This window comes from Calonectris borealis, chromosome 1 (genome assembly GCF_964195595.1).
Source record: "Calonectris borealis chromosome 1, bCalBor7.hap1.2, whole genome shotgun sequence".
In the NCBI taxonomy this organism is placed as follows: Eukaryota; Metazoa; Chordata; class Aves; order Procellariiformes; family Procellariidae; genus Calonectris; species Calonectris borealis.
The window spans coordinates 194,056,677-194,079,886 of record NC_134312.1 but is presented as its reverse complement, the minus strand read 5'-3'; the positions used below and the strand labels follow the sequence as shown (position 1 = coordinate 194,079,886).

At 37.4% G+C, this 23,210-nt stretch overlaps 1 protein-coding gene across 1 annotated transcript in view; it reads left to right on the top strand.

Moving 5' to 3' along the window:
* Positions 1-19,806, top strand: part of NBEA (neurobeachin) — a 426,845-nt gene extending 407,039 nt beyond the window's left edge. The window contains exons 52-56 of the mRNA XM_075139786.1: positions 724-894; positions 11,312-11,413; positions 14,853-15,049; positions 15,776-15,927; positions 18,047-19,806. Coding sequence (XP_074995887.1) covers positions 724-894; positions 11,312-11,413; positions 14,853-15,049; positions 15,776-15,927; positions 18,047-18,137 — 713 coding nt within the window. The 3' untranslated portion in view covers positions 18,138-19,806. The remainder of the gene's footprint in view (positions 1-723; positions 895-11,311; positions 11,414-14,852; positions 15,050-15,775; positions 15,928-18,046) is intronic.
* The last annotated feature ends 3,404 nt before the right edge of the window (positions 19,807-23,210 follow it).

Below are 23,210 nucleotides of genomic sequence, written 5' to 3'. Positions count from 1 at the left end.
TAAAGGATGTAAAAGGAAATGGAAAGGCATACAATTTTGTTAGTGGTAACTTTTGAAACCCATAGTTATATTCAGGGAATCGATCACATCAAAAGAATTAACCAAAATTTTTGTTACAATATTTTCATGGCTGTATTGTTTCTATCTCCATTTATTTCATGTAATAAGGAAGTAGTCTGCATAGCCTGCTACCAGGAACTAATATTTTGTTTCTTTGTCTGATTAGCCGAATATCATTCAGTATAGTGCTAAAAACTGATTGCAATAATAGAAAGAAGGAGGTGATGATCATAGTAAACCTTAGTTTGACATTAACATAGAGCAAACACACAGTTTTAATAGAATAATGTAGCACCATTATGGAAAAGTTGATGTGCTGTCTTATGCATATCATTCATGAAATTCACAAATAGTGTTCTAACACCATTACTTAAATACTGATGGAGCAGTAACGCCACTTAATATTCAATGACTGCAGCACTGACTTGATTTTCAGAGATAAAGGTTAGGCTATGGATTGACACAGAGCACAGCCTTCAATAGGAACATAAAAAGAGAGAAAAAAAATTTTAATTTTTTTGTAGCATGTAGTGAACTCTAATTAAGGGACATAAGGCAAAAATTACATTTGAACTGAAAATTTGCTAATGATTTAGTTAATGATTTCTAAATGTTGCAAGTACTTTAAAAACCTGAATTTGTATTGCTTTGCACTTCCACCAGGAAAATTAACTCAGATTGTGTTTGGCCACTGGGATGTCGTGACTTGCCTTGCCAGATCAGAGTCCTATATCGGTGGTGATTGCTACATCGTGTCCGGGTCTCGTGACGCTACATTGCTGCTTTGGTACTGGAGTGGCCGACATCATATTATAGGTGACAATCCAAATAGCAGTAAGTACATCCTGTAAAAAATACCTTCCTGAGAGGTCCTCTGTCACACCTATTCATTTTTAGCATTCCTTCCGTCAGCTTCAGAAGGTATTACCAAATGTATTGATTACTTCACTTCCAAGTTGAAAGTTGTTATAAGAAGAGCACCACATGCTAAGCAATTCATTGAGTACTAGCCAAAAAAATGTTTAAACAGTCTGTGCGTGGTAACAGATAATAGTATGGGAGTAATTCTTAAATTCATAATTGCCTTTATCACTTATAACATCATGTCATCATAAACTAGAACAAGATGGTATGGCCTTTAAGTGACAGGATGTATATCACTGTATTTTGACTTTCTTTTCCCGGAAATATTTTTTGGCATTTTAACATACTCCTTTTGTGCTATATCAGCTGCTCGCCTTTTCAAAAATGGAATGTCTCACATGCCATGGAATTAAATGAGTTTCTTTCAGAAAGGTCTTTCTATAGTAAGCAAACCTTTGGAGAAGCAATGTGACTGAATAAAAATAGAAAACGATGAAATGTCAGGAAGAGTTTACATTTCATTTGCAAGGGACTAACTATCAGTGCTTTGCAGAGTGAAGGGGACACAATAATAATATTAATTTATATACGAGGGTGCTTAAAGTGCACTACTAATTTACAAGGTCCCTTCACTGAAGCCAGAAATGTGACCACAGCTAAAGACAAGAGCAACTTTTATCCATATACTAGAGCTGTTTTGTACAACACTAAATCCATGCACATTTTCATTTAAAGCAAGTTCTGAATTCTGATGATTATTTTCAGCACAAGGATATTGCCTCTTTAGATAAACATCACTATCAATTTTGATCTCTGGTTCAAGTACTGACTGGAGGCAATTGTAGACCTGTCAGCTACAGACATCTAAGTGAAAGTATTACTTCAACTGAATGTCTCGTAGAAAAGTGTTTTATTTGTTACAAAGTACATATTTTGTTAATTTCACAGCAGCAGCTTTGTTATTATAATTTTCTTCCATTTGTCTGTAAGCAGAGCAAAGGGGAGACAGATAAAAACCTCACTTTCTCACCTGGCTTTCTTTTGCTTTTATAACACAGAGAGAACGGAGGGGAAAAAATACTAAATTGGATTCCCATAACATTTTTTTCTAATTTTTATGTATATTCCATGGCTTTTTTAGCACTTAATTCTCAGACAGGGAGAAATTCAGTCTGAAAGGGAATTTCATTTCAGGGCACTCTGTTTAGCTTGATGCTGTTTTGCTTATTTGAATGCGTGTGTGATTCATATCAAGTATTAGTAATTTCTGTGCTGAGAGTCAGAAAAAAGTAAGAGCTTGCTCCTTTCATTGAATTAAGAATGTAAGACCTTTCCTTTACTTCCTTTGATTATGTGGGGCTTGGACAGCCTTGCCATTAGCATCTCCTGACTGGCTGGTACAAACGGCTCCACTTCTTCTGCAGATAAATTTATTTTAGTTCTGATACCTTCTTCTCATCATGAACATATCTGAATGCAAGAAAGTGGTACTTTTTGGAATCTCAGGTTTAATATCTCAGCTGTGTAACTTTGGAAGTGTCTGCCTTGGATAACTTTAATTTTATGAAAAGAAAGGATATCAGTCAGCTGACAGAAGTCAATGAAAACAAAAACCAATCCTATGATTTTCTCCCTATCTCTACCTCTATATGGATAAGGCACCGTTTTGCTGAAGAAAAGGACTTATAGTCAGATTAATGGGAGAGTCTGCTGCAGATAGTCATGTCCAGGCAAATGTAATCCCGCAGGCACAGATAGCAACACCCAAGAAGATGAAATAGCTAAGTCCGCTGTGCTGGCTTCCAAATATATTGATCAGATTTCTTACTACTCATGTTGAAGACATATTGAAGACTCATGTTGAGAAGAGTGATGTCATCACTATTCTTGCTATCTCTACTCATTGGATTAAAGTTAACATGGATATGCTAATTATGTACTGGTACTGTAGTACAACCAGAACTTCATGTGTTGTAAACATATCCTTATTAACAGCTACTTTGACTTTTCATGAACATGCATCACTAAGGATAGATCACACTAGTGATGATATGCCTGAATGACCTACTTCTACAATTACTAAATCTTTCTGCTGAAGTACTGACTACTAGATTCTGTTCCCTACCATGAACAGACATGATAGCTTGTTGATGACTGATTCCGTGTATACTAATTTTCAGGAGTGAAGCATTCTCAACAATCCTTATAAACATACCTTTGAAGTTTTACATAGTTTAAGCCACCAAAGCAGTGAGGAAATATTTCCTAATCTACTCTTCTAGACTTACTGGTAGAAGATTAGGATTTACCTTGTAGGAAAAATGAAAGTGAGATGTTCACTGTAGGTCAAATCCAATTAGTTAACATCTTTGGAATGAATTTCCAGAAAGATGTAGATGATATTTTCAGGGAAAAAAAGGGGGATTAGTTTTTTGAAAGCTGTCATCTGGAGACACAGATAAGGTATTTTATATCACAGACTGTAAGAAGGTGAAGAATTCAAAGAAAAATGTCAGGTATAGTAATTATCTGGGTTAGATGCTTGACTTTATAATGATCTTTTAAGCTGAAAGACAGTTAATTATCAATTTCAGCTTCAATGCATCCAATTACCAAAAGGAACTTTAGTTGTTTCAGGAAACGTTAAGGGGGGGAAAAAGCAGGCCCCCAGTCCTAAACAGTTTATGTAGTTTAACATTTGTATAGAAAAATGTAGACACTGTTTCATTAGAAAACAGAGCAATCACAATTATTTATTGTGAAATACTCTGGGGCAAAAGATTGTCAGAACAAACTCCTTACCAATTCTGCTAAAATTCCATATTCCAGAATTCATGAGTTAGATGAAATCTTTACTAAACAAGACATATGTCAATAACCTAACCTGTTGGACTTACATAGAGCCTTCTGCTGAAATACCTGTGCGGGCATGTGCTCAGAGGGTGACCTCAGCTGGGAAATACAGAACCAGCTCTGGTTTAGAGAGGAGAATGGAGAAAAATTGTGTCTTGGATAAGACTCTTGCAAATGGCTGCACCAGCTCAGTAGCTGCAAATTTGCCTATGAGAGCATGCTGAGCTTCCTTTTATAATTTTAAAATAATTTTTCCAATCAATGTGTTTATTAAGTTATCACTTTTATTCTACAATAAGTATCAAAAAGGAGTTTCTGGTTCATTTTGCACTTGTCTCAATGTCTTGACACTTCTCACAATTGTTGTGAGAAGACTGAAAATTTACCAGATTTTAAATACAATGTCTTCCATGGAGTAGCTTTCAAAAGTAGCTTGCAAAAACCCTTCCGGTTAGCATGTTTGTCCATGAAGTGGGAGACTAAGTTCTTGGCCTCCAGAGACTCAGGGAATTCAAACCCACAGTCCCATATTCACAAGCATATGCTGACTATCAGGCTATAAATTAATGTGGGAGGGCCCCCCTGTGAACCTCCAGCTTTGGTGGAAAGCAAAATTCTTTTCTCTGCTCCTGTTTATTGATCTTATATGACATGATGATTGGATAAAAATAGGGATGAACCAAGAAATCGGAAACCAAAATTGCATACCTTCAACAGCAGTATGTAGGGCAAATTGTCTCCCTACTTGTACTTTCTCTGGTCCAACAAAAATTGGTTTCATGGCTATGCAATGGCTAAGCTCCAATAGCGGTGATAGAACATATCCTTTTCCAGCCTAGACTAGAGGCTGGTGCCTGCGGATGCTCCTGGAAAGTGGGAGATGTGGCATGAATTCCTTTAGGCTGAAGGGGAGTTGAATGCAGGTTTTTGTGTTTTAATGTACATTTGAGCTTCCCTTTATTTCTTTATCCTTGCTTAGATAAGTACCACCTTTGGGTGGTACACTGAACTGAATGAAGCTTAGTCATCTTGCCAGGGTCAGATACCTACTTTCTAAGAATTGCCCATCTGAAATAGGTAATCTGAATCTGCACCTTATTCAGTTGATGACCACATTATATAAATCTGCTGCAGTTGAGAGAACAGTGAAAGGAGTCTGTTTTCTCTTAGGAAGACACGGCACATGTCAAGGACATAGTTTGCTTATTTTAATTCTTTGAAGTGATCTGGCAAATGTAAATCTTTACAGTTCTAAGAGATTGAATAGAAAAATTATTGTGATGGAGTTTGACAATTTGGGTTTTGATTTTTTTTCTCTTATGATACATAGGGATTTGTTTTAGCTGAGTGCTAATTTGTATACAAATTTCTTCTCACATAGCAACTGTATTAGTCATCAGAAAAAGGAGCAAAGAGAGTACATGATATGCCCTGGAGTTCAACATGTATCGTTATAGTTGTTTTATTTTTATATTTTATGATTGCTTTATTGAATGTCTCTTTCAAACAAGTGACTTTGAAAATTAGAATTATCTCCGAGTCTTTGAACAGATACCAAAGTGGATGATAGAATTGCAGAAAAGTGAGGGACAGATGCTTTCATCTGAAACAGACACAAATTCAGAAACTAATTTGGAAGTGATAAAAATTAATTTGCACACTTTAATTGGAATCAGACTCCTGCATGAAAGAAAGGAAGGGTAGGCAGCTTGTGCTAAAAGCTGATTGAATTTTTTGTCAGGTAAGTATGTTGGACTTGGCCGCTTATCCTCTTGAGCCTCTCTGTGCAATATATTACATTCACCCTCTGACTGGTGTTCTTTAAAAGGATCAATGCTATTCCTGTTTTGTCCCTAGAGCCTGAAATTTCATTGATCTTGGGACTTGACATTTCTCATTACCTATTGTAGTTTCCATGAGGATGGTCACAAGAGGTGTGAGAGTTAACCCTGCTTTTTCTAATGGGAACTGTGCTGACCATTGGAAAATATTGTGTCTATCAGCCCTAAGCTGGGTTTGTTTAGCATTATAACATAATCCTCAGAGGTGCTAGCAATTCACCCTATCCCAGTGTATTCTGTATGTACCTGAAAGGGAGGGTAAGCACTACCATAAAGGATCTTTGTCAAGTTAACCTGCGCTTGTTTTTAAGCCTGTCATGAAGTATTCTTTTATTTGTTCCTTTTACATAACATATTTTTGAAACAATTTAAAATTGTGAACATCACAGATTTTGTGAGTTTGTATCTTGAAAGAGTAGTTATTCTGAACTTATTCTTTTATATCCCTCCACATTTCAATACCCTATACCATGCCCTAGTTTAACCTTGAAAGGGCAGCAGTTTAAAAATAGCCACCAGTGTGTTCTGTACCAGGTGGATTGGATGGCTGTCTGAAGGTCCTGTGCAAGCACGTTGGCACATGTGCAATCTGCTTTGCATGTTTAAAGAGCTATTGCGGTACTTACATGTTTGTACAATGTAGGTATTAATTTTTAAAATAAAGTATCTTCGCACTATTCTGCCAGAGTAGAAGCTCTTTGAAAACCAGTGTGTAATTTTTACTGGCACCGTCTCTACTCTGGTAGCCGAAGACATCTCTCTCTTAAGACTGCTAAGCAAAGGTAAATGAGCCAATAGCACACCTGAACTAATGCAGTTATGTCTAGCATTTTATCAACAGGTGTCTGTGCCCATGTTTTGCTGCATACCCAATGAGAGCGGTACAGCACAGGGCAGTTCAGCGACTTGCCAAAGTTCTCAAAGCAATTTAGTGGAAGAAATAGGAAGAGAAGCTGCAAATCCTTACTCTCCTCTCCTCCACTCTATTTTTCCTTTTTGGGGTCTGGATAGTTGCAAGATATCTGAAAGTCCACTCACCTTGGTGAGTTGTTTGTAGATATATACAATGCTGCTCAGATTCCTCCACAAATAAATCAGTTCTGTCAGAGGTGAGAATATTTTGAATATATGAATATTTTTCTGTCAGCAATCTTTCTTTTACAACCATTGCTCCCTCATGTTGTGGAGATTGTTATTGGCTATTTCCTATTTTGAAATATTCCTTTTTATTGGTTGTAGCCTCATTTTTTCATCAAACTCCAGGATGTTTTTTTCTGACAGTAAAAATTCAAGAAGGCTATTGCATTTTCACTTCCATGAAAGCCATAGTATTTTCTAAGATTTTTTTTTCTGAAGAGTATCCCCTCAAAAGTGCTAATAGTAAAGTAAATTATTTTTGACAAATAATTCAGCTATAGCCTTGTACTTGCTTCTGTCAAAGTCAGAGATGAAATGGAAGCTGGAATTTGCCTTGTCCTCTCATGCTTCTTTATACAGAAGACTCCTAGATGTGTCCCCATAGCAATCTGTACATAATTCCTGGAAAAGGACAATATGGGTGAAATAGTAACACTGTCTGTTCTCTTTCTTTTCTTCTTCTTTTTTTTTCCTTACCATATGAGAGCACCATTTGTTCCAGAAGAACCTTACAATAGCATTAAACATTATATTTTTCAGAGAGAAGGGAAGATGTATTTTATTTTAGACTTTGTAGAAAAACTTACTTGTTTGGAAATACAAAACAAATTTTTTTTTTCCTTCTGCCCTCTAGTAGTTCTGTTCAAAGATGCTCCTTTGGGGAAATTACAGAGAGTTTACAGTGATGGTATCTCAGTTCATAGATAGGATATTTTCACCTGCAATTCCCTCAGAGGTGCAGCCTTTGACCTCTGGCTGTATCTATCAGTGGTGATGTGACAGTGACAGAATATTTTGCTAGATTTTGAATGATTCCTGGAGTTCACAACTTCTGTCCTTAGCAATAAAATGTAATATGACTGAGGTTCTCTTCCCCATGCCTCAGCTTTTCCTGTAGAAAGTATCACTGAATAATTTTTCTTTGAGCCCTAAGGGGAAAAATCCCATTTTCAATTACTGTCAGACTGTTACTCCTAATAATGATATTCCGTTATTAATTTGTATTTACTGAAAAACAGAACTCAAAGATCTATGTTTCAGGGCAGTTGTTTCTTATAAGCATTTTTCCTTTATAAATCAAGAATTCAATTAAATATGCTCATTTTTCATATTCTGACATTTTACAGTTTCATGATATTACAGTGTTTTACTAGGAAACACTGAGGAAAATGTCCTTTTGTATTTTGTAATTTTGTATTATGTCTTTTCCCTTAAAAAATTTCTAACCATCTAATAATTTCAGTCATTCACCCTTGGAGTCTGATGACACTACTGTATACACCTCTGTAATCAGAGCTTAAGCCAAGATGACCCTTGAGCATAAATCCTCATTTTTCCAGGAGGAAATACAGAAGGAAAAAAAAAGTGGAAAATTCTGAATTTAGTTGAATTGCATTTTTTTTTCACTTTTCTGTTACGCACTTGGAGAAAAGAAAACCTCAAAAGGAGATGATCTTTGATGAGATATACAAAGCATCTTTCTCTGTTTTTTCCAACATCCATCCTTCCCTAGCAGTAAAGCCCAGTTTTCAGTTCACATCTTCAGTTTCCAGACCAGTAAGATTCTTTTCTTGCAGGCTAGATTAAAGATTGGGAAACAGGATTTATTGGGGTAGCTGTTTTCATTAGAGATAAGAAAGTGTTAATGTGCCTGTACAATGCAATAAGACCAGGTAGATTGACACACCCTGTACTATTGGGTCCAAAACTAAAGTCTGTAAATGCGTGGTTGGTAGCTCTCAGCTGGTTCAGAAAGATAGTAAAATACATGGATTTATTATTAAAATTTTGATGACAGCAGGTGTTAGGGTTTGGCAAGAAATGCTGTAGGTTCACCCTAAAATTTCAAGAACTATTGTTATATACAGTTCTGGCTACCCAAATTTTAAGAAAGAACTTGGAGCTAGACAGGCATAGACAGTTACTACGATGACTAAAAAATGGCAAGCCTGTCACTTCAAAGGAGTTTTAAGAGTTTGGTTTGTTTAATAGAGTCAAAAGGAAAGGCTGAGAGGGCTGATTTCTTCTGTAAGTATGTGACTGGGGAAAATACAAGAGAGGGAGAAGACCTGAAGCTAAAGGACGGTGCTGACATAAGAACAAAGAGGTACAAGGTAGACAGGAATAAATTCAGTCTGAAAATCGGAATACTTCTCTCCTTTGGAGTAGGAAAGGTCTGGAACATCCTTCCAAGTCACATACCCAGATAGCCATTTCACTGATTTATTAGCAGGTTTATATGATGTGAGTGTCCGCAATAAAAAAGACTACATTCATTGACCCACAAAAGTCTATCCAAGCCTCCATTCCTAAACCATATCTTTCAGAAACCCATGCAATATTGCTTAGCTACTCCAATAGTTCCGTTGTTAATTTGTTTTAGGGTTTAACTGTTTTTCCAGTTAGGAAACTGCATTATATTGCAGAGTTGAAATGTGTGCAGCCATTCACCCATTGGACCTCACTGTGCCATTAGCTGCAAGATAAATTTCTGGGCTATTGGACATCTTTTACGCCTGTGACTCCCAGCTACGGTGGTCAAGTCACTGCTTTGCTGCCTGTGCAGTGACGAGAGAAAACACTTTAAACACTGTGCAGCCTCCTGTCTTATTCTCTGTATCAGTTGTGTGACCCTCCTTTAAGCTCATTTCTGTAAATGTGGGCCCAAGACTTTAATCTTTCTGGTCTACAGTGGCAAGATAGCTCTCGATCCTATTTGCTATTCTAGGGTATTGCATTGAAAGTTAATGTTGAGGGAGTTTTTCTTTCTGGCTCCATAAATCCTTCTCTGTCTCACTGCCTTCCAGAACAGAATCTCCTCTCCAGTGAGCAGAGCTTGTGCTTGTCCAGGAGCGTCAACCTTCCACCTGGCTGCATTCAAAATAAATAAAATAAATAAACCACATTTTGCTACCTTTTTATTTAACTAGGCAATGCAGAGAATGTTATAATAATGACTTTCTCTCTTCATTATACAATTGCCCATGAATCTTTGTATCAGTTTTATATAAACCATATCTTATCAGCAAAAGTTTTATATTTTCCTGTAGATAACATTATTGGTTAGTATTTGATCAAGAATCAATTCCCAGCTCCTAATTGGACACCCTAATTTCCAATATCCTAATATGTAGCTCATAGTAGATACCTTTCTATGGACAAAAAATTTTAAGATCTGTAATTGAACCAGCTTCTGTGCCATCTATGTTGTCCACAGTCAGTTCCAAATAAAACAGGTTTAAATTAAAACATCGTATTAGCAAGACAAATATCTGAAAAAAACCCCTATATTTTAACATAGCCATCTTTATCAACTACACCTGTCATCCCATCAAAAACAGGTAAGAAGCTTGCTTGACAATACTGCCATTCCAGTGCAGCATGGTGACCGGCATTAATGAGATTTTTGCTTCCAATTCTTTGTTGACAGAACCGTGGATTAACCGTTTTGTTATTTTGCATAGGATTAATGTTACAGTAATTCACCTGTAGTTCCCTAGGTTATTTCTTTTATGCTTTTTAAGTATTTGAACTACACTGGCAGAGCTCCAGTCCTTTGGAATTTCCCAATTTTCTATATTTCATTTGTGCAGAGTAAATATAACCAGATGAAAACTGTGTTATCTAGCAAGTTGCTAATTTTTTGTTACTGATTAACCTTCTTTGCCTGGCAAAGCAATATCAAATACTGAGCAATTCTTTACTGTTTCACTATTAGGATGTCAACATCTGTTATTATTAGAAACAACAGAAATGTTGCTATTTGTCATATAAACACTCCATAAATGCCCACTTGTTCAAACCCAAAATAAAATACATTTCATCCTGAATATAAAAAATAAATATTTAGAGACTAGTCTATCCTACTCTTTAATAAATTAAATGTGATAAAAATGGCATAGGTATCCATAGTGTTATATATAAAATGATGTATACCCATAACCATTTTTAGGTATGCTTTTAATCTATAAGCATTCAATGAATTAAAAATGTCTGTGCAACAGTAGTACCTTTCTACAGTGCTGTTCCTTCTCTCTTCTTTTCCTACCCCCAGTTTCAGGAAACAAATTATGAACATTAATATAGGAACATCCTCAACTCATGCTACTCTTTAGGTTCCTAGCAGAAGTCTAGCGACATGTATGTTCAATAGCAGATCTTTACATTACAGCTGCTTTTAATACCACCACACTTTGTGTTCTTTATCTGAAATATACATTTTCAGTATTTTTAGGTCATAAAACAGTGATGTATCATTATCATTTGTGTATTGTAAACAGCACGCAGTCCGTAATTTCTAAACCAAAGAAATTTGCTTTTTGTTAATGTATGAATTAATGCATTGAGAAGCTGTGCTTATGAAACTTTATGATATCTGAATGTATTTTGCTCAGAAACCTAAGTATGAGATATTTAAGCACACTGCACCTCTCTTTGATGCTTACTGATTTAAGGCAAATTACAGCAAAGTTCTTTTGTTGATAAAATAGGTCTGGTTTGGCATTCCTCTGTTGTTTTCTTTTTTTTCTTTTTCTTCTTGTGTTTTTTTTTAACAGGTGATTATCCAGCTCCTCGGGCTGTTCTAACTGGTCATGACCATGAAGTTGTCTGCGTGTCGGTCTGTGCAGAGCTGGGACTCGTTATCAGTGGTGCTAAAGGTCAGAAATGTTTTTATGATTTAAGTCTTAACATTTTTAGAGCCTTTTTAGTGGTGCTTCTCAGTCTTCCCTCAAGCCACATATACTTTAATTACCCAAAGTCTCCTCTACTAAGATGTGTTGTAATTCTGGGGGAATCTGCAGCAGCTTACTCTGAATGTTATTACTTACTATCTGGACTGACTAGGTTTAGACACAAATTAAGTTGATCGTTCCTTCCAACTGCCAGCCTGTGCTACTACTTCCCCAGATCTGGAAGAGTAGTTGATAAAAATGTATACAATAATTCATCATGACATCTACTGATTTTGCAGAAACCTGTTGATAGAGACCTGTGTTTAGGGCAGGGCCAGCTCCAAGTTCTCCACCCTGATCTTAATTGAATGGCAGTTTGTAGGACTGACCTCAGTCTCCTTACCAAGGGAAGCAGGGTCAATTTGCTTAGTTTTGGATCTGTGGACAGCATTTCATCCACTAGCTTTTTTGGTAGTGGATTCCAAATAATGAGGAGTTTGTGGGTTTGTTGATACCTCTCTTCTATTAAACTTTTTGAGCCATCTGGTCACACTTTCTCCCTGTTACTTATCTATGGAATCCAGAGTATCCAACAATTGCTAATACAAACGTTCAAAATACCTTTCCAAACGTGCAGCAGTCTCCTGTATAACTGGTAATCAACCTAAATAAAGCACCTGCCTCAATGAGTGTTTGCTTCATCTTTCCTTATTCTGTTTCTCCTTCATTTGTTCCATTTCACTTGTTCTGCCCGCCTTCTCCTTTTCCCCTTAATTCCGTGCCCACTTTTCTTCCCCCACTGCCGTCTCTCGTTCAGCTTCTTTTCTTAACTTGGCAAACTGCATGCCTTTTTCTCTTTTCCTTTCCTATTTGCCTCCTCTTCCTCCCCCTTCTCTTACTTTCTTTTGTGCTACGTTATCTCTTCTCCCTTTTTGTTTCCTTTCTTTACATTATCCTTGTCCTTCCTTAAGGTTCTTCTTCCTTATATCTCTTTCTATCTCATTTCCACTCCACTCCTACATCCACATCCAGCTACTTACTTTCTCTGTCTACAGCGATGCCTGTTTTATTCATCCTGGTGGATATCCTTGTACTCCTTTTTAAAAAGTTTGCTGCTTCTGAGGGTAAGAAGGATGTGATACTTGTTCTGCCCGCTTTTGCTCACAGTTGAGCTCCTGGGTTATCGTCTTTTATACTGCTTCAGAGGTCAACATTTATTTTCAAAGCTGGGTGTGAAACTTCTGAGTAAAGGCATTTTTAACAGGAAATCCTAATGGGTCGTTAACTCTCATAATGACATACTACATAACAGTTGTAGGTGAAGTCAAGACATTTATGAAAAAAATGTACAGTGATGCTGTTTTTTCTTGCAGCACTGCTATTTCTTATCTTTTAAGGCAGCTATATACACTCTTACTGCCATAATAGGGTACGCTTTCCAACTATCTTTTTGCAAATTTCCTCTTATTAAAATAGAATCGTAGAATTCATAGAATTTTTTGGCTCTTATTAAAATAGCTGGAATCTGTACTCAGTTATCTTCTGCTTCATTAAGTATGTGATGCTTTGGTAACTTACATATTTTTAGAGGTAAAGGCTGCTGGACAACCAAAGACTTTTACATCAAATCCAGAATATATTTGTAATTGATCCAGAGAAATGGAGGCCCAGTCTCTCCCCTGAGTTACTCTTCTTCTGTTCTTCCTTTTCAAACTCTAATCTATATATAAATGGAGAGAGAAAATCCCTTTTTTATTGCTGTTTTCCAGCAGATGCCTGTTTTAAAGCTTCCTCTTCAGTTTCTGTCCTTCCCGGTCCCTTCCCAGTTTCTTAGATTGCATTTCACGGCAGCGCTGCGTTGCTCTGCCTTCCTGCCTGGGCGCTGCCTCTGCTCCCTCGTGGGGAGGCTGCCGCTGCGGAGCTGGCTGTGGCACTGCCATGACACAGGCACCACGCCAGACAACCTGCTGAGGCAGGGACACAGCACATATAGGACTCCTCTGAGAAAAATCCTGTGCGTCAGGGTGATGTTTGCACGTTCTTATCCAACAACCCCAAAAAAGAGCGGTCAGTCTGTACGTCTTTACAGTAGCATCCTAAATCAGAAGATTTTCTTTGTGTCTTTTCATGTCCATGACCAATCAGCTAGCCAGGGTAGTGGGAGTTTGTCAGTGAGCTTACATATGAAGGTATTACACTTTCGAAAAATCTAACATGGTAATTACTCTAAAGGTGGAGGCATCACTTCTTATAACATTCTGGCACTTCAGTATTTCCAAAGCCAAAGCTCAACTATTTGAGAAAATCAGTTAATTCCGTTGCAGCTGTATCCCACGGAGCCAGTCAGGCTTGGGGTCTCTCTGCATAAGGCTTTATGCAAACAGAGATAAAAGCCTGTACCGGAGGCCTCACAGGCAAATGTGCTGATGCTGTGATTCATTCTACCTGGGCAAAGCCAGGTGCTGTGCGATTTTCAGGGAAGTTAGAAGGGCTTAACGTGAGGTGGCTGAGTCTGCCAGTATGAATTTACTTTCAGGGTCATGAGCCAGTTGTATAAGGAAGAGATTACTGTGCTGTTCAGGAGTATCCTGTGATTCATAAAAGAAAACATTTAGTATTTACTGTGACTCATTACATTTATCACAGAAGAGACTCTCTTTCTTAGTAGGAATACAGATCTCACTTTCAAAAGAGCTTTTCTCATAGATCTTGAAATGAAAATAGCCTAGTGTTGCATCTTAAAATGTACATTGTAGATTTCATAGCTGTTTTTTTCTTTCATAAGCAGTAATAAAAAAACCATTAAAATCTCACATTAAAATCTCTCTGGAGTAAATGCAGTTATAGTGTGGTCTCCTAAAAGCTCTTACCATCCAGATATCATAGTAACTCTGTTGGCTGTCAGATGACACCATTGTTAAAACAATTCAGGACTGAAATCTGTGCATATAACACATTCATTGGGGGAGAGGACCTACAGGAACTGCCATTGTCTGTAGGAGAAATATGCAGTGATACGATTATATGCCCTCTGGGAGTTGCTCCTACTAGTCACTGATAGGGCCCCATCTGTTTAATGTGAATGGGCAGGCTAAAGAGAGTTCACGTTGTTGGAGGAAAGCAGTAAGACTGAGGCTTCTGAATGCTTGGAAAGAGGAAAGTATATTTTAGAAGACAGATCAATGAAAACTCCTACCATTTTAAGTAAAAATAAACTACCACTTTTAGGCATGTTGTATCTATTTTCTTAATATGCTAGCTCTTGCATTTCCTTTTCTGTTGCATACTTTAAATTCTTTAAGCAAACATTGCATCTTCTTACATCTATGCAGGACTAATGTGATCTAAATGCATTGCCTCTGTGCACAGTGTATATAGTTTGTATAAGCAGCAAATATACGATGTATTATGTTTTCATATACAGAAGGTCCTTGTCTGGTACACACAATTACTGGAGATTTGCTGAGAGCCCTGGAAGGAACAGAAAACTGCTTGTATCCTCGCTTAATTTCAGTATCTAGTGAAGGTCACTGCATCATCTACTATGAACGAGGACGGTTCAGCAATTTCAGCATTAATGGCAAACTCTTAGCTCAGATGGAGATCAATGATTCAACCAGGGTAAATCTAAACGCAAACAAACATTTGTTGTGTTTCGCCTTTCTTTATTAAAATAAATCGAATTTATTTGCAGTGTTGTTTAAAGGAAATCACAAATGTAAAATTGCCGCCTCCTGGATAAGTCATATGCAAACACATATCGTCTCGTCTCCATCTCCACTCCAAATGCAACAGTGCACTTGAGCTTTTCCAGAATAAATAAGAACAAATTGTTTATGATCCCACACGATTCCTGGAATTTTTGTTTGGAATTAAATTTTGGTGGAAAATACATCTTTAAAACAAAATGTTCTGAAAAGAGTCCATTCTTCATTTATTAGCCAAGACATGAACTTGTGCCTTCAGGGCTCTGCTCTGTCACCAGCACTTGAAGGAGCATTAGGAATGCAGATCGCTGCTCTGCTCTAAGTGTTAGTGATGGCAGTGAGTATTGTAGGACAAACATCAAAATGTTATGTGCTGAACTCAAGTCTTGGCAGATTCAGTTAAAAAGCTTTTTGGTTATGTATCATGTTTAAAACCACACAATTGTTTTATCTAAAATTTGGAGATATGAAATTTGTTGGTTTATTTTTTGATTGGGGAGAAAGAGGAGTGGGACCCTTTTTCTTCAAATTTAAACTGGGCAGAGCAAAAGAAATGCTTATAAGTTGATTAAATTTTTGTAATATTGACCCATTTCCAAAAGCTAACTGTGTGCTTGGGTTTTGTCTTTTTCTCCTGAAGGCCATCCTCCTGAGCAGCGATGGGCAGAACCTGGTCACAGGGGGAGACAACGGTGTAGTGGAAGTATGGCAGGCCTGTGACTTCAAGCAGCTCTATATTTACCCTGGCTGTGATGCTGGCATAAGAGCTATGGATCTGTCTCATGATCAGAGGTGAGTTTGTCATTAGTATTTGTATGTAAATGGTAAAAATATACAAGGTATACATCTCCATGAACTTTAAGGTATGAATTTATGGTATGCACTCGTTAACAGGATATGTTACAAAACCATTACTCTAGTTGTTATCTTGTTGATTTATCCGACTCAGCATTTTTTCTGATCCTTGAGTCTCATGGCGCAAGTGCTTAACATTAAGGTGAGGTCTTATATCAATAAAGTCAGTAAGCCAGAGACTCAGCTAGCAAAATATGAGTAAAATTACATTAACTTAAGAACATAGGAACAGTGCAGTAGTGCCTGTTAACCAATGCCTGAAAACAAATTACAAAAGTTTGTGGTACATTTCTGATTTTCAGCTATGTAGAGCTTGAGAACTTCTTGGGGCTGCATCTAGACTGTAATGTGTAATATTATCAGTGGATCTATCCAGGAGCGAGTGTGGTCCTTTCCTTTGACCTTCTTGAGCAATGGAGATGCAGTGTACAAGCTTAGATTTTTGCAGTCACTGCTGTGGCACTAAAATGCATACTGTAAATGTAAAAGATATATGAACCTGGTCCCTCAGTCTTCTATTGTAATGTGATTATAATGTAAGCCTATATGTTGCATTTATGCAGGGTTATGAGTGGATTTGCTGTTTACGTCATGCATCGGTCTTGTATTTCTTATTAATATACAAACTCATGAGATGCAAAGAATTCATAGGGTATTAGAAAAATCATACAGCATTCATTTCAGTTTATTTTTCTTACGCTTTTCAGCATTGCTATGCTATGTACCCATTTTGTAAAGCAACAAAAATACCTATGAACAAAATACGTACCTAATTTACTCATGTATGAGTGGATGACTTGAAACAAGTTTTTTGTCTCAAACTAGTCTAATTGAAACTAACTTACTGGAAGAGGCCTATTTGCTTCCGGAGCTTTGCCAGTTCATGCATACAGTACTGTGCTCTGTTTGAAGAGATTTATTTACACTGCAAAAAATTACAGGTAGCCTATTTTCTCTATCCCTGATTGTAATACCAGGCTGGGAAGCCCCAGCTGTGCAAAGTGCTTTAAGTACCTGCTTAGCTTTAGTCACATAATGAAGCAGCGAATGGCTTTTGTATGGTTTGATAGAAGTGGTGATAGATATCTAATCCAATTTTAAAACTCAGCTACCAGAATTAGAACATATGTGATAACTGGAAAATCACCTCAACTGTTGCCACCAGAAAAATGTAAATATGGGGCTACATTTCTAATATGAAGCTTTTTAGGAGTACCAAGGTGTCATCAGCTTATGATTAGGGGATCAGTTCAGTTGTTTTCGCAGAGGCATCTTATTCTGTCTGGAAGGCCCTAGGATATCCAGCTGATCCCAGCTGCAGCCCCAAGTGCAGAGTGGTCCACAGGTCCTCTGTCCCACCTTCCAGCCAATGTAGACATGTCAGCCATCCTGGGGCACCTCCAGTGGCACGAGGTGCCTAAAATTAAGCAGCTGGGTTCTAAAACACCTGAATGAAGGTGTTTTGGCATAGGTGTCTTCATGTGAGCTACGGGAATAAGCTCCCGTAATAACCGTGGCGATTTACTTGCTACAGCCTGTGGAGTCTAAAGAAAAATTAAGCTCACCTTAAAGTACATGCACAGCGACCTGTAGAGAGTTGGTCTCAGGCTGCACTGAGGGTGCTGATTAGGGCCTAATTCGGTTGCCTACCCATAGCCAGTTAGTACTGTTTGAGATACCTCAGAGGTCTGAGTACCTGGGGTGGCACATATGACAAAGGACCTAGTGAAGACCCACAGCCTTCTGGAGAGGCAGCTGGAGGCAAGGCAGGATATGCGAGAGCATCTCAAATGGCATGGTGCTTTTACCTATGTGAAGGCAACTGAATGGATCTCTAGATCTCCCTTGACCATAATGGGAACATGGAAATTTGGCTGATATGTCGACACCTAAATGTAGCGTCCCCATCGCAAACGGAATCCCACCCATGAGCTTAATCTTCCGACAGTGTTGCAAACGGTGCGTCATTCTTTTAGCTTTTTTACTGTTTATGATAAACCACTGCTTGAGAAGGGTAAAAGAGGATTAACAGGACCATCTTTTCTATCTTTTTCAGAACTCTGATTACTGGCATGGCCTCTGGCAGCATCGTAGCTTTTAATATAGATTTTAACCGGTGGCATTATGAACATCAGAACAGATACTGAAGCGGAATGAAGAACTGAAAGCCCAGGTAAAGCTGAGAGCACAAGTGCTGCAATGAAAGGTGTAGTCTCTGGTGGAAAACCACGTCTGCATTGACCTCCGTTGTACATTCCATTACACCCAGCAATAGCTGTACATTGTAGTCAGCAACCATTTTACTTTGTGTGTTTTTTCACAATTGAACACCAGCTGCTGAAAAGCAAGCTTGTATCATGTAAATTATATGAATTAGGAGATGTTTTGGTAATTATTTCATATATCTTTGTTTATTGAGAAAAGGTAGTAGGATGCGCCACAAGAGACTTTTGAAAATTCTGGGGAACCTTGTGTCCAGTTGTTTCAATGTTTAGGCTTTGAACCTAACATGCATCCCATCTCCAGCCTCTTTTCAAGCTGAGATAAAAAAAATACGTTTGATACTTTGTACATCAGATGCACATCTTAACTTTAAAGGGATACTTTTGTAAAAGTAAAACCTTGTATAAAGAACAAAACTGTTTCTTAATTTTATTGTGGAGTTACAACTTGCATGTACTTTAAACCTGATGTCTTGAAGGAACAGGTGGTGCATTCACACAAATCAAACTGGAGATCTGCCTAAGGGTACAGCTTGTGTTAAAGGGTTGAATTTGGGCGCAAACAGTAATTTTGACATTTCCACCAACACATGTTTTTCACTTTTTGAATCTAAACTTTAGCCCTCTTAAGTGGAGTTCTGGTCATGAAGTATTTGGATAAAAAGCCATCATTTGCCATGTTTATACTTTATAGGACAGAAATTAAATTCCTTCCTTTTAAATTCAAAGACTAGACAGAAAGGGAGCAAAGAGGGAAGTTCAGTTTAATGCTTTGTAATGCTTAATGACTCCCAATACAGACGAAGTGCTATACTTCTGGATTATTAACATTTGCCATACAAATCATGGGCAAGGGAGCCCCCAGTGATTTTTTCCCTTATTTTTCCTCTGAGCAGCTTGGTTTATTTGACAGCCTTAGCTTCATTGTAAAGGTGACTGAGGTTATTCTTTTCGGTTCTTCTGAAAATCTCACCTGAAGCCACTCAGACTAAGGCACTTCATGTTTTTCAATACTTTAATGATAACTATCGGAATAATTTTCTGCACATTGTACTGATCAAATTACACACCCAGGGGTATATACACTTTAATTCATGTTTCTTCTTTGTATATTTGGTGACTGTATTGTCATAGATGTACATATTGTGTCGGTAGGGCTATGAGGCATGTAACAGGAATGTAATTTTCTCAGAATTTACACTCACTTGCAGTCATTTATTTAAAAAGATAATGGATTCTTTGTATTGGCACTTTGCACCAGAAACATATCATTATTTATTGATGTGATTACTTATTTGTTATCCACCTTGTATTAGTAAGTTTAGCACTGAATTTCCTTCTTCATTGATGTTTGTATTTATAAGATTCTGAATCATGGGGATCAACGTAATGATTAAGTTATTCATCACCCGTCTGTAAGCAATATCTTGAGTTTGTAGCTTAGAATTGGGAGACTATTGAACATCTGGAAGACAAGTTCATTTCATCTTGAGATCATGGTGAAATATTTTGGATATATAAATTCCTTAAGCTATTGTAACCATGTTTTATTGCAAAGATGTAAAATATGCCAGATGTGTGTGAGTTGGAAATCAAAAAGAAAAATAAAATATGCAAAGAATTCAGTGATTGTTTTTCATTTCAATGAACTTTTCATCAAAACATTCACATTATCAGTAGGAACAATTATTTTAAGAAATCCTCTCTTATACGCTATATATATGCCAAAAATTATGCATGCCTCGGTGGTTGTATTTCCTGGGGTCTCAGGAAGTAAAACAGAGGTTACAGAGTGTGTTTTGCAACTCTTTTGATTGTCAGTACATGAAGAGAAGCTTCTAAAGATACTTTGATCAGCAGAAGTGAGAAATCAAAGCCTTTAAGGGATGTTTAGGATCCTTGTGAACAGACAATAATCTTGTATAATAGACCTCGCAGAAAGCAAAGATCTGATGAGAGCCATTGTGGGTATCTCTCAATATCTGATAAGATGGAATTAATTTCATCTTATTTTGGGCATTGAAAGTTAGATATCTACACTCCTGCATAGCAGAACAAAACAGGTGGGATAAATTCTCTTTTGGAAATGCTGAGGTCCCTACAAAGGTTATAGCAAGTAAGTGGAGACAGATAGTTATCTAAATGTCAGATGTCTAATTTAAGGTAGCAATGGTAAGCAAAATACTTTCCTCATAATTAGAAAACTCCCAATTGATTAAAAAGCAGAATAACAGCCAACACTTCGATTTGTTGCCCCACTCATTGTTCTTTAAACAATTACCAAAATGAACTAAAGCCAATATTTGAGAACCTTACTAGAATACAGTATACATTTTAGAAGATATCTATTTATATCAATCAGGTTTTGAAGTGGATAGCCTAACTGGATTGTTTTGGGGCTGGAGGAGAGATGGGGGAGGAGATGAGAGGATTGGTATATTAATAGGGGCATGTGAAACACTTCATTGATATGTCGCAACCTCCATTCCATTATTATACAAATATCACCCCTAATTTCATATTTTATTCAACAAAACAATTACAAAAATGCACCATTGCAGTTAAACCGAAAATGAGTATTACTATTATCTTAATTGATACTGTTGTTTGCATGAAGTCTCTCAGCATTATGTGCAGTACAATTTAGTCACAAATTAGAAGTTTTTGTGCCCAAAATTGGATGTATTGGGATGTATGTGTTGTACATACATTGTACATATGTATGATGTATGTATGTATGTATATATATGTATGTATGTATTGTATCTATGCAATACAAATATGTATTGCATTCATAGGTAGGGGTACCCAAACAAGTCAGACTCATAACAGTAGTAATAACAGTAGTAGTAGTAGTAGTAGTAATAATAATAATAATGATGATGATGATGATGATGTGCCATCTTCATTATGGTTTAAGTTATAAAAATGGAGTTTCCACAAAGGCACAGGACAAGGAGAATGTATTAACAGACTGGTGTAGTCACACAGACCGGCTTGATATATTTTTTGTGGTGAAACACCACTGTTGCCTTTTACTCTCTATTTAATTTCTATTTTTTAAGAAAAACCAGTTATGATTGCGCCAGGATATTTAAATTCCTTTGTTGTTTTTGTTGATTTGTGTTAATTACATTAGTATGCATCTATCTGTTGCAGGATCTCTTAATGTGAAAAGACAGTATACACAGATCTCCAATTATGTCACAAGATTTTTCCAAAGCTTCAGCTGCCCCATTTCTATCACACAGTAAAGCTGGGCTGACTTGCCTTTTTTCTCTATAGAAATGAGAGTTACTGATTCCAGGGAGTCTCTGAGAGCTGCCTGTGGAAGATGAAGCAGCTTTGACCAAACCAGTTAAATGCGACCAATCTCTCAGCTGAGGGAGATGCAGCATTAAGGATACAACTGTGCCACTAAAATATACCTACAATGAAAATAATGCGCAGTTATTGGCTGTGCTCCTGCCTAGGCAGTCCTAGGTTAAGAAGTGGACTATAAGCTAACGTCATACTGGAAGGATGATGCAAAAGCTATGAGGCTTATTGCTTGAGCAGATCCTACCACTGTTGAGGAGGATGCTGCTTTCTCTATAAGAGCAACAATAAAAGAAAGGCTGCTGCATTTTAACCTAAGGAAAAACTGGTTAGGCTCAATTTACTGGAAGAGCCTCGGATAAATAATGATTATGTTGATAGAGAATCTCATGGGTTGTGCTTGTAGAGCTAAAAATGCTGCCTCTGAACAACAGTTGTGACAAATACTTGTTATAGTGCATCAACCCTGCTGACAAGCAAGCAGGATGTTTGAAGCAAGCCTCGTGCTGCCAGGGATAAAAGCGTTTGAAGCAGACACAGGGAGCGAAGGGTTGACTTCTGATAACAGCAAGAGAACCACCTCCTGATACAAGATGTCTAGTACATACAAATATTTCATTTGGAGACTTCTAGCTGGAGTTTATGCTCACATTTTCCAAGGCTTTAATTTTGGACTGGTTTTATTTAGGCTTTTGTGTGTGTGTGTGTGTATTACTTGCAAACACTAAAAATGAATGGACTAAAACTTAAGCTGGTATTTAAAGAAGGAAAGAAGTACTGGAAATTTATATGACTATGCAATATAGTACAGTTTATAGACGCTCTAACCCTGGTGATTAGTTTTGCAATATCTACAGTTAAGTTGCAAGATCTGCAACCGACAAGAAAAACAAGTCTAGAGATTGCTTTCTTGTAAAATTTATAAGCTGTGGCCATATAATTAGTTTACAGAGAGATTTACTTAGATGAAAATCTGCCAAACAGCTGACTCAGTTTATGGGTCCCTCTATGGTGACATCATGCCTTAACAGCACTACAGCTCCGCATCATTAGTTAGAAGTAAGTCCTTTCTCAGTTGCACCCCATTTGCACAAACAAGGACCTGGGTAGCTAACATGGGTACCTACGTGCAAAATTCAGAGCCTGGAGTGCTTTTTATTCGTGAAAGGATTGGCATAAGGGCTCTGTGTGCCTAAGGGTGCCACAATGCCAAGCTACCTTCAGCCTAGCGTTCCTAACATCAAGCAGAGAACATGCTTTTATGTACAAAACTAGATAGGAAAAGAAAATCTCCTCTGGTGCCAGAAGATTACAGACAGCTAAAAGCTATCAGCAACAGTGGATTTGACTTAAAAGTTTCATGTCTGTTTATACTTTAAAAAGACTTAGTCTTGGCAGGATGCTGCAATGACCAAGCCCTGTGGCAAAGCTAATCCCAGTATCATAGCTGTGCAAATTTAAGAATGATGGATGCACTTAGTTTCCCTCACTGTGTAGCAGAACTAGTGATTGCCAGAAAAGGCAGCAGAACAATTGAAAGTGGTCTTTCAGTCTTGCTGTAACATATAAATCCAGTGCCCATGGCTGTTCAGATACGTTAGTTCGTACAGAGCTATCAAATAGGAAACAAAATAGTGCCTGGTGGCTCGTGTCCCTGCACGCACGTCTTTTCAAATAATA